An 11,969-nucleotide genomic window follows, 5' to 3' on the forward strand; every position below is an offset into this window, starting at 1 on the left:
GAGCCTGGAGGTGGCAGAGCTGGGATTTGAACCCAGGTCTGACCAGTTCCAGAGCCCATATTCTTCCCTAGAAGAGGTTGGCTTGTTGTGATGAGTACTTTCCTTCCTCCCTCCCCTGTTATCAGCTGGCCATTCAATGCCACCTGTGTGGCCACAGGTTGGAGGGAAATTTGGTCTTGCTGTTGGCTGTCATTCCCCCATGTGCAGCAGGTGGGGGCCATGGCCTTGGACCATGAGAGAGCTGACGTTCTACCACCTGTTCTGGGAATGGGGCCCAATCTGCCCTTCCTCCCACGTATCCTTTCTGCCCTATATTAGAGCCCCCAGGCTAAGCGTGTCTTTCCTGTCATCTCAGACCTCATGATGCTCCGGCTGCTGAGTTCCCTCCTACTTGTGGCCCTTGGTAAGACCCCAGCCTGTGCTGCACTGGGCTAGGAGCCTTTGAAATCTGTCACTCACCTCGGGTCTCATGAACCCAACACCTGGTTCCACAGGAGCGGGGGGGGTTCTCCGCTTATACCTGGGTATGATTGTAGGGGCTTCAAATTTGGTGGGGGGCAGAAGAATGGAGGGGGAGCCATGGATAGATGAGCTCAGGAGAAAGACTGGTGTACCCAAAGCACTGTGGTGGGATTCATCAGTGGGGACAGTAAAAAAGTCTAGTCATGAGGAGTTTGGGCTCTGTGGTTAGACTGCTTGGGTTGGAATTTCTGCTCCTCTGCTTAGCCCTCCAACTCTCCTCTCCCTCCCCCAACCCCACTCCGTATCCTGTGGTCTAGCCTTTTCTGCCATATTATATTCCAGCTCAGGGCCACCTCCTCCAAGCTGCCTCCCTTGACTGACAGTAATAGTGACAGATAATGTTTATTGAGCGCTTACTATATACCAGGGAGAATGCTAAGGATTTTTTCTCATATTATCTCTCATAAGCCTTACAACAGGCTCGTGTGATCAGTTCTGTTATTATCCCCATTTTACAGATGGACCCTCAGAGAAGTAAAGAACCCCCCCCCCCCCGCCAGAACTAGGAGCAGAGCTGCATTTTGAACCCGGGAGTCTTACTCCAAAGCCACCACTTTTCATGACAACAAGCTATCACTTCTTAAGAGTTCATTGGGCACCAGGCACTGTTCTAAGTGCATCAGCCCCTTCAATCCTGCCATGGAAGGAGGTCACAGCTCCATCCCTAGACTCCTGGGACTCTGGAGGCCCCTATTCTAGTCCAGATGTTCACTGTTCATGGGTGGCTATGGAGGTCCAGAGAGGGGGAAGCACTTACACCAGGTCACACAGCCAGCTTGTGGTGCATCTAGAATCGGGACCCGGGCCTCTTTGCTTTGGGGGACTCTCTGGCTCACTGATGCCTGCACTCTCCTTTCCAGCCTCGGGCTGTGGCCGGCCTTCCTACCAGCCCTCCTCCCGTGTTGTCAACGGTGAGGACGCAGCCCCCTACAGCTGGCCCTGGCAGGTAAGACCAATGCCAGCTGCGCTATTTCTCACCGTGGGCTCTGCACTCTGTTCTGATTGCAAGGCATTCGGTCTCGACCCCACTGCTTTGGTTCCGGTAACCTCTGCAGCTCGCCAAGGCCAGGAAACCCTTGGACAGTCCACTTGGCGTGGAAGTCTTGCCCATTCAACCTGTGACCCTCCCTGGGCTGTTTGCATGTTAAAAGTGAAATCTGGAGAGAAGGAAATGTTTGGCCCAAGGGTTGGTGCACTAACAGTGGAATTTCGGGCACTGTGTTTAGGGATGGAGGTTTTGGGGTCCTCATTACTAGACTCCTCAAATTACACAGCAGGGTTATAAGGTCTGAGAGCACTAAAGGAAGGAAGGGCTTTAGAGAGGTCAGTGAGGCACAGAGGGCTAGACCTGCTTCCGTGACACGGTGGTCACCAGCCACAGGTCTTTATTTAATTTTAAATTAATTACAATTAAACAATGTTAAAAATTCAGTTGCTCCATGCTAGCCGCATTCAAATTCTCAACGGCCACATATGGCTAGCGGCTACCACGTTGGACAGCCGAGACAGAGAACATTCCCACCGTCACAGAAAGTTCTCTTGGATGGCATTGGTCTACAGCATCGTCAGCTAACTTGTTCTGGGAAGGACCAGGGAGTAAAATATTTTAGCTTTTGTCAGCCATGTGGTTTCTATTGCAGTGACTTAACTCTGCCATTGTGGTATGAAAACAGCCATAGATGATACAGCCATGTGGGTTGAACACTGCACATTTCTGGAGGAGGCCACTCTGCATGAGTGATGCCCTCTAGAGTTGTCCAGTGCACAGTCTATACAGTCATGGATATCAGCCCTCATTGTAGGGCCCAGACCACTTAGGCTCCTCCCTCCTTGTCACCAGGTCTCCCTGCAGTATGAGAAGAGTGGAGCCTTCCACCACACGTGTGGCGGCAGCCTTATCGCCCCCGACTGGGTCATGACCGCGGGCCACTGCATCTCGTAAGTGTTTTTACTTGCCCCTGTCCCTGCATGAGAACCGGGCAGGTGGTGCGTAGCTGTGGGAGGGGAGGGAAGGAGCCCAGTCGGGCCCAGACTGACCTGACCTCCTCCACTGGCAGGAGCTCCTTGACCTACCAGGTTGTGTTGGGCGAATATAACCGGGCTGAGGAGGAAGGCTCCGAACAGGTGATCCCCATCAATGCTGGGGACCTCTTCGTGCACCCACTCTGGAACCCCAACTGTGTAGCCTGTGGGTGAGTGGACTCTCAGGCCTGGGACCCAGAGGTCACTGGTCTCTCTGTGACCCAAAGATAATTCTGAAGAGACCCCCAGTGACAGCGGGGCTGGGTCCAGCAGCCTGGGCCCACGTCCCACACACTGAGGGTCAGAGCCAGGAGAGCCTTGAAGGAGCATCTCCCCGAAACTCCTCTCCCTGTGAAAGGACAGCAGGGCTCAGGGAGGGCCAGGAACTCCCCCAAGGCCACTTGGCTAGTTGGCTTGAACCCAGATCTCCTCTGGCACCCCCGCTCCCAAATCCAAGGGTTCCTCCGTTCGACAGACATTTGTCCAGTGCAGCCTGGGTTCCCAGCACTGTGGGAAAAAGGAGGAGCACTGGACCCAGAGTCAGCCTCCAGCACTAAGTTGCTGGGTGCCTTGGGCAAGTCACTGCCCTTCTCTGGGCCTCAATTATACCATATGTTGAGGGTGACTTTCCTGGCTTCCTGAGTGGTTTGAAGGACAGGGAGGCAGTCACCGGGTGAGAACACTGAAGCAGGGCTTCCCAAGGCCCTCAAGCACGTACAAAATCATGTGTCTGGGGGGCCCAGCATTTTTCTGGTGAGGGTCAAAGAAGGGTGCAGAACCCTTGAAAGTGCGGTGTAGGAGAGAAGGGCCATGATGATCGTGACCTCGACCCATCCTCACGGGACTCCTGCGGTACGCGGAGAGGAAAGGGGACCCCAGGTACGATGATTCGAGTGACAAGCAAGCAGAGGAAGACCCAGAACAGGGGTTCTTGAAGGGTGGTCCCCAGGCCATCAGCATCGCCTGGGAACTTGTTGGCAATGTGAGTCCTCGGGCCCCACCCCCGGACCCACTGCCTCAAGAACCCTGGGGTGGGCCCCAGCAACCCGTGTTTTAACAAGCCCTCCGGGATCCTGGTGCAGCTGAAGTGTAAGGACCATAGTATAAGAGCCAAGGACAGCTAGGAAGGCCGAGGGTCAGCATGGGTGCCGGGAGCAGGGGGCGGGGGGCAGGGAGCCTCCTAAAGTTGCTCAGCCCTAAGAACGCCTGTGATTTGGAGGAAAAGGAGCAGCGGGGGCATCCTGGAGGCGAACTCTCTGTTGCAAAGGCTGAGAGGTGGGGCTTGGTCCGGCTGGAGGACCAGGCTCCCCTGACTCTTTCCTCTTCCCCAGCAATGACATCGCTCTCATCAAGCTGTCGCGCAGCGCCCAGCTGGGAGGCGCGGTCCAGCTCGCCTGCCTCCCTCCCGCTGGTGACATCCTGCCCAACGGGGCTCCCTGCTACATCAGCGGCTGGGGCCGGCTCCACAGTGTGTACCGACCCCTCCCACCGGCCACAGGGACTGGGGGCCAGGGGTCGAAGGCAACCACGACACATCCTTGCACTTGTCCTCCTTCGGGGGCACCTCCCCTCCCCTCTTCCCCTCCCCCCTCCCCCCCCATCCTCCCAAACACAAATGTGTTCACCTGAGCATTTTTCAGCGTCTCCTGTGTGCCAGGTGCTGGGGGTGTTATGGTGGACAAAGCAGGCAGGACCCTCTGGTGGGAGGCGAGTCCCCATCGGGCTGGAAGGGTTGCCTCCCTCAACCTCCCCCACCCCACCCGGGGGCTCCCAGCCCTGACTCCCGGGTCCCAGCCCCAGCCCTGCTCCCCATGCCACCCCACTCAGGGCGGTCTCTCCCGCAGCTGGTGGTCCCCTCCCGGACAAGCTGCAGCAGGCACTGCTGCCCGTGGTCGACTATGACCACTGCTCCAAGTTGGACTGGTGGGGCAGCTCCGTGAAGAAGACCATGGTGTGTGCGGGTGGGGACATCCTCTCCGGCTGCAACGTGAGTCAGCTCGAACTGCGGGGCCCGGGGCTATCTCTGCCATCTGCCGGGGGTAGGGGGTGGGTGGCGCGGAGAAATCCCACCTGCTGGCCCCGTTCAGCCTCCAGGCCAGGCAGGACTTGGAGGAAGTCAGTGGGGGCCAGACACACCACCCTGGCCTCTGGCTTCCCATCCCAGCTCACGCTGCCTTGACCTGGGGCAAATCACTTGACCCGGTCCTCAGGCTTCCCCATCAGCCCAGTAAGGGATATTGACACCGTGATCTCTAAAGGCACCTTCAACTCCGCGGTCCTGAAGTTACGATAAATCAGTACTATCGTTGTGTTATAAGTGAGGATGAATACTGTTATAACTATCGTGGTAATACTATGGGAACTACCCTTTATTGATTGCTTTCTCTCTGCTAGGGGTTGTGCTAAGATCATATATTTATCATCTCGCTTAATTCCTACAAGATCCGGTAGGACAGATGTTAGTCTGTTACAAACAGGCCAACTGGGGCTTGGAGAGGTCAAGTAACACAGGGGTTTCTCAGAATCCCCAGAGCCACAACCAATTCCTTCAATCCCACACATGGCAGCTCAACTCCCCACCGCTCTCTGGCAATTCCAGGGTGACTCTGGAGGACCCCTTAACTGCCCCACAGCAGACGGCTCCTGGCAGGTCCACGGTGTGACCAGCTTCGTTTCTGCCTTCGGCTGCAACACCCTCAAGAAGCCCACGGTGTTCACACGAGTCTCGGCCTTCAATGACTGGATCGAGGAGGTGAGCGGGACAGGCCGAGCAGGAGGGCCCCCATGCTGGCTCTTCTGAGATGTTGAGAGGTGCCGGGGCTGAGTGGGGATAGCAGATCCTGAGGAGGGGCTGAAAGGATCCCAGAAGGTCAGGAGTGGAGGGGCCCCTGGGCACATTCCAGAGGGCTTGGGGGATGTTCTCTGCTCTGGTGTGGCCCCAAGGACCTCAGTGGCTCTGAACTACAGCTGAACTTCCTTATCTCAACAAGTGTTTGTGAGATACAGGTCTTTGCTTGTCCTGAAAGATAGAGTGATGTGTCAAAGGGCTGCTCGCAGTGAAGAAATGATCACATGAGCAATCATCATGAAACGTGGGGAGAGCTGTGACTGGATGTTCAGGCCCCAGTGAAAGCACAAACCTTATCTGGGAATGAGTGGTCAGGGAGGGCTAATAATGTTCATGATAACATTTATAAACTACTTAAACATCCTTAGTTAGTCGTTTCATCAACCCCCCCATGAGATGAGTACTAAGATTACTCCCATTATACAGACGAAAACACTGAGGCTCAGAGAGGTCAAGTCACCCTCCTCACACAGCTAATGGTGGCATGGCTGGAAATTGAACCCGGTTCCATATGGCTTCAGAATCTGTGCTCCTAACTAGACTATGCTGAATCTCCTCCCTTTTTCTATGGCTTTTTTTCTAGGTCATGTCAAGCCACTAGAACCGAGGCCTTGGTGGCAATGCACGTTCTTTGTAAAAAATAAAGATCTCTCAGAAAACCCCAACGTGAGTCTTTCTTCCTTCTTTGACTCATCTGTTCCCTTCCAGGCTGTCCCTAAAATCTTAGATCTGTTATGTAGAGTCAAGACCAGATACAACCCTCTCATTTGAGAATGAGAAGAAAAAAAAAAAAAAAAAAATGAGGCCCAGAGAGAAGAAAGGAGTTGCCGTGTCGAGTGACCAGCCATCCCAGTTTGCCTGGACTGAGGGGGTTCCCAGGGCACAGAACTTTCAGTGGTAAAAGGAGGAGAGTCCCAAGAAGTCGGTCATCCTATACAGCCACACACTGGCTTTTCGATGCAGCATGAAAACATGGTAGAAAAAGTGAACTTGCCAGGCCCTTGGGGGGCTCACGGTGGAGTGGCATGGGCCACGTGCTTTCTTCTCCCGCTGTGGGCTAGGAAAGGAGGGCTGTGGTCATTCATTCATTCATTCGTTCACTCAACAAGCATTCATGGCCTCAACAGGAGCCATCCTCCTGCTCCTGAGGAGGGCTCAGGGGGGAAAGACGACATGGTTCCTGCCTTGAAACAGCTCATTATTTAGATAGAAATGAGCACATCAGAATCATTCATTAAACATTTACGAGGCACCTTTTTTGGCGGCAAGGGCAGAGGTGGGGATTCAGATGTGAGTAAAACAACTTTGGGAGCCCTTGCTGCAGAAGCCCACGCAGAAGCACGCACGATGCCACAAGTGGGGTCGGAGCCCAGTGTGCTGGTGCTGAGGTCCGAAAGGCTGCTGCCCTGCAGCCCAGAGCAACATACAGACAACTGAATTTCTGGGGCGTCCGGGGGGGCTCAGTCGGTTCAGCGTGTGACTTTGTCTCAGGCATGATCTCACGGTGTGTGGGTTTGAGCCCCACATCGGGCTCTCTGCTGTCAACATGGAGCCTGCTTGGGATTCTCTCTCTCTTCCTCTCTCTCTGTCCCTCCCCCACTCTCTCTCTCTCAAAATAAATACATAAACTTTCAGAAACACACACACACACACACACACACACACACACACACACACAACTGAGTTCCTTTATTCGTGTTCCTCCTGAATGCCATGAAAGCAAACATGAGCCCAGCAAGGACACAGATTTATAATTTTTAATATTAGTCTTTGTACCCTTTAATGTTACTCATTGTTCTCTGAGTACTCAGAGGACATCATCCTCATGGCTGTGATAATGCATCCTCTAGCTAGCACTGTTTTTCCTTTGGGGCCCACGGTGGGCTAGTTCTCGCCTGCCCCTGTGGAGGTGGGTTTGGCCATGTGGCCTGCTCTGGCCAAGGTGAGGTTTTGAGAGGTGGGACGATTTGCTGAGCTCTCTTTCCCTCTGCCATGGCAGCTGGTGGCTGTAGGTCAGCTTGGTCCCAGAGTGAGGAGACGTGGAGCAAAGCCTGCAGTGACCCCTGATGGATATGCAGCACAGGCAGGAAATAAACTCCGTGGTTACAGGCCACTAAGATTTGGGGTGTTGGTTACAGTGGCATTGACCTAACTTATCCTTACTGATGAAAGGAATTGGGTATTTATCCTTCCGCTCCTTCCACTCCACGTTGCTACGTATTTTTCACCAACCATATAATATCTATATACAATGTACTGCATTGTTTGGTTTTTAAAAATACAGGCATAGCTTCATGCTGTACATATTATTCTGCAACTTGGTGCTTTCACCCGACATTGTTTCTTTCCTTCTTTCTCTTTTTAAATCCAAATTAGTTAACACACAGTGTAATAATGGTTTCAGGAGTAGAATTCAGCGATTTATCACTCACATGTAACACCCAGTGCTTGTCCCAACAAGTGCCCTCCTTAATGCCCTTCACCCACCAACATTATTTCTTGAGGCCCATGCTAATTTATATATTTCTAGTTCATTGCTGCTGGTCTTGAAGAGGATCCTATTGCACAACACTATTATCCTCCCCCCCCCCCCCCCCCCCACGGATGGACATTTACAGCAAGGCCAATTTTTACGATTACAAACAGCGCTTCAGCAAACGTCCTTGGACAAATCTCCAGGTGCGAATGTACAAGAGTTTCTCTAGGGTATATTCCAGGAAATGGAATTACTGGGTGGGAGGGGGTGCTCATTTTCAATTTAACCAATCGCCAAGTTGCTCTCCACAGTAACTGTATCAACAGTACTTCTTAAAATTGTCTTTCTTTTTTTTTCTTTTCCCGCCCACGGTCCCCACACATGACAACTACCCTCCCTCCCCTGCTTTTCTCCGTACCCACTCTTGGACCCCGAGTTCTTTCCCACAGAAACTCTCCTCCTCCAGCCCTTACCCCCCCACTCCAGCTCCCACAAAAGCCCAAGAACTGGTCTGGCAAGGCCAGCATGAGGGCAAGGGAGGAACGGGAGTCAAGCAGGGAAGAGACCTCAGCATCACAGGGGTGTGGGGGGAGGAGGGGAGAAAATGGTGCAAAGTGGGGCATGTGGTGATCATTTGTGTCGAGTCAGACAGATGGCGCCAGGTGACATATGTAATAGTCACGTGCTGTCAAGGCACAACAGGGTCGCAAAAGCTGAGTATCTACTTCTTCCCAGTGGGTCCTTCCGTGACCTTGGACAATTTTCCAAAGTAGTTTTAGGACAAAGGGCATTCAGACCTGGAAAATTCCACTCTGTGGCTGGGAAGTAGGCCGTCACGGGCCCTCCACCCCGCCTCAGGATGGGGCCGAGACCTGCCGACACCCTTCTCATGTGTGGGCAACGGGGAGTTAGGAAATCTTGCCTAAAAGTGCCAACAGTTTCAGCAATAATTTAATGCTCTTTTTTTAATCTCCAAGTCTTGACAATTCAAATCCTTTAAAAACCATATAATCAATCATTTTTTAAATGTTATTGATTTTGAGAGAGAGAGAGAGAGAGAACAAGTGAGCTGGGGAGGGGCAGGGAGAGAGGGAGGGAGAGAATCCCAAGCAGGCTCCATGCTGTCAAGCACAGAGCCCGACACAGGGCTCTCACACACAAACCATGAGATCATGACCTGAGCCAAAAATCAAGAGTAAAAGATGCTGAACTGACGAGCCACCCTAGGCGCTCCAATAATTTAATTTTTTGAGTAATGATTAGAGTGTCAATGCCAACGACTGTGTGTGTGTGTGTGTGTGTGTGTGTGTGTGTGTGTTCTAAATCATGAGGAAAACCCACCTTCTGAAAAAGTACAATGTCAATACTTGAATTCCCTCAGAAAATATAAAGGATCGGTGCTGCGTTCCCTTCTCTTTAATCAAAATGTGTCGACAATTTTGTTCTCATTCAAAACTCATTCAAATGTCAATACATTTTTCTTAGAAGAGTCAGCAACGCCATTCTCTTTTCCTTTTTCATAACATTAATCTTGGTTACATGTTAGGAACTTCCCTTTTGGGAGATTTAAAAAAAAAAACCACTCACATTCCCACACCCATTACACAGCTACCGCTATCATTTTGGTATGCTTCCTTCCACTTCTTTTTCTTTCCATTCATTAGACTTACCAACAGCTGGATTCAATGGGCATAGATTGAGCACCTTTGGGTATTCTGTGGCAGGCATGGGCAGAAGAAGATGACCCAAACTTGGGCCAGGCCCTTGATGTGCCCAGAGTCTGGCTGGGAATCTGACAGGTACACCCAAGCGGGGCTGGAGGCTTAACTCAGTGTTCTAATGAAGGCTCAGAGTGATGCGGAGCCCAGGGGGCTGGGGTCACCTTGGGATGGGAAGACTGGAGCCCTGGATGGCCCTCACATCCAGATGATTGAGACGTCAAGAGATTCCTGTCCAATGTGAATCTAACTTTCTTTTGTCAATTAACACCAAAGACATAGTTTTGAGGAACTTTGCTGTTTGAGATCGGGTCAGTGAGATGAAGAATCCCACCCTTGTCTAGTGGGTCAGAGCCAGATTTGACACAGAGAAGCAGCGTGGATTACCACCCCAGGTGCAGAGCTTCAGACAAGAGGTTTCGGACACAACGGTCCATATTTATCTTAACTTTGCAGTGTCCAAGGAAACACAGCTATGAATCCACTTCTGGTCTCAAGCTAGATGTTAACCTCTTTCTACAAGACCAAGTTTGCCTTGAGCCTGTCAACACTGCTTCGTTTCAATTTCACCTAAATTCCAAAGTTCCCCCAAATCCTACAATAATAACCCTGTTTCTTCCTTTCTTTCATGAGACACCCCATGGTTTCTCTGGATGCTTGTGGCATGAAGTCAATAAACTTAACTTTGTTAAACTATACCTGTGTCCCTGGTGGTCTTCACCAGGCTGGCTTTATCATAAAATTCAAGCCTTCTCTGTTCATTCACTCACTCATTGAGTCATTCAACAGATGTCCACCCGGCCTATGCTCAGCTTCAGGTGCTGGAGACATGGGGACAGGACAGTCAAGGTCTTTGGCCTTGTGGCCACTGCCTAGTGGGCGAAATAGAAAATAAACAGATAATAACAATACAGATTGACAGGCTATAAAGGGATTGCATGGGTGCCTTTAGAAGAGGGGGGACAGCAAAGGTTGCTCGAGAGAGGCAACATTTGAACTGGATCCTTGATGAACAGATGTCAGGAAAGAGCCCCACGAGCAGAGTCACCAAAGAGGTGACAATGAACTTCCTGGGTTTGCAAAATAATTACAAGGCCACTGTGCCTGGAGCAGTGAGTGAACAGGAGGATGGGGAAAGATGAGGAATGTGGGGCAAAGTGCAAAGTTTACATTTTATCCTGAGTGATACAATAATCTTACACGGAGCCACAACATATAAACTTTTCATATAAATTTATAAACCTTTAAAATCGGAGCTGCTCTGGGACTTAAACCATCCCCTACCCCCACTGCACCCCAGCAGTTTCCTGAAGCATTCCCCGGGAACCTAAGAATGGGATGGGGTGGGGTGTACAACTGGAAGTCTTTAATGTAGTCCAACCCTCTCATTTTATAGATGGGGAAACCAAGGCTGAGAGGGAGTGAAACGTGGAAACTACCCTGTAGGGGTGAGTGGGGGAAGGGTCCACAGTGGTGGAGGTAGGGGTGGGGCCATAGCAAGGAGCCTGGTTATCCAACCACCAGCTGGAGAACCTGGCAATCTAGGGGGTTACTAACCAGCAGTGGCAGTGTAGACAAAAGGCACATCTTCTCTTCCCCAGCGACATTGGTTGGGAGTGGGGTGAGGTGGGGGGTGTGAGAGGTTAGGGAGAGGGGTAGAGAGGGTTGGGAGGTGGTGATAACCCGGGAGGGGTCTTTGGAGTGCCCCTCTTAATTCCCTAGCATGTCCCATTTGGATAGGGCAAATGGGAGGAGAGCCGGCTGGGCCACCTGAGTGCCTTGTCCTTGGCCAAGTCCCTTCCCCTTCAGGGTTAAGACCGACGTGGAAGGGCTGCCTTAGCATCTTTGCACTTCCTCTTACATGCTGTGCTATTTTAACATGTATGCCCCCGACTCAACTCCAGGCTAAACCCAGACTCAAACCAGCTAAGTGTGACTTCAAAACTTCAATTCTTAACCGTCAGCAATTGGAAAGTCTTGGGGGGTAAGAGGGACACAGGGCTGAGACCGAGCTTTCTATACACAGGATCTTCCCCTGGACAGAAGGACAAACCCACGTGGCACATGCCCACTTCTGTCTGGGTCCACGGACGCAGGGGTACTTATTAGACTGTGCCCACCGCCTCACGTGGGGTGATTGCACGGGACGCCACACAGGATCGCGGTTTCCAAACAGCAGCCACCCAGCCCTCTATGTTGGTTTCTTTCCTCTGGGTGGTGCAAAGAGTCAAGGGTGTAACCTCAGGGTGGGGCGCTGAGTCAGCTGCGGGCCGGCTCCTGGAGTGTCTCAATTCCCGTTTCAACTTCTTTTCATTTTGCAGCTGGGCAAACTGGGGCTCAGAGAAGCAGAGAACTTCCCAGAAGCCGAGAGGCTGCCTAGGCA

At 51.9% G+C, this 11,969-nt stretch overlaps 1 protein-coding gene across 1 annotated transcript; it reads left to right on the forward strand.

Annotated features, from left to right (window-relative positions):
- Positions 1-282: 282 nt before the first annotated feature.
- On the forward strand, positions 283-6,057 carry LOC121022803 (chymotrypsin-like elastase family member 3B). The gene is made up of 8 exons (XM_040464280.1): positions 283-403; positions 1,383-1,468; positions 2,363-2,460; positions 2,580-2,714; positions 3,876-4,012; positions 4,389-4,531; positions 5,144-5,296; positions 5,976-6,057. Exons 1-8 carry the CDS (start codon positions 361-363, stop codon positions 5,991-5,993), a joined length of 813 nt encoding a protein of 270 aa, XP_040320214.1. The 5' UTR covers positions 283-360; the 3' UTR covers positions 5,994-6,057.
- The last annotated feature ends 5,912 nt before the right edge of the window (positions 6,058-11,969 follow it).

This window comes from Herpailurus yagouaroundi, unplaced genomic scaffold, assembly GCF_014898765.1.
Source record: "Herpailurus yagouaroundi ecotype Mexico unplaced genomic scaffold, PumYag 77, whole genome shotgun sequence".
NCBI lineage: Eukaryota > Metazoa > Chordata > Mammalia > Carnivora > Felidae > Herpailurus > Herpailurus yagouaroundi.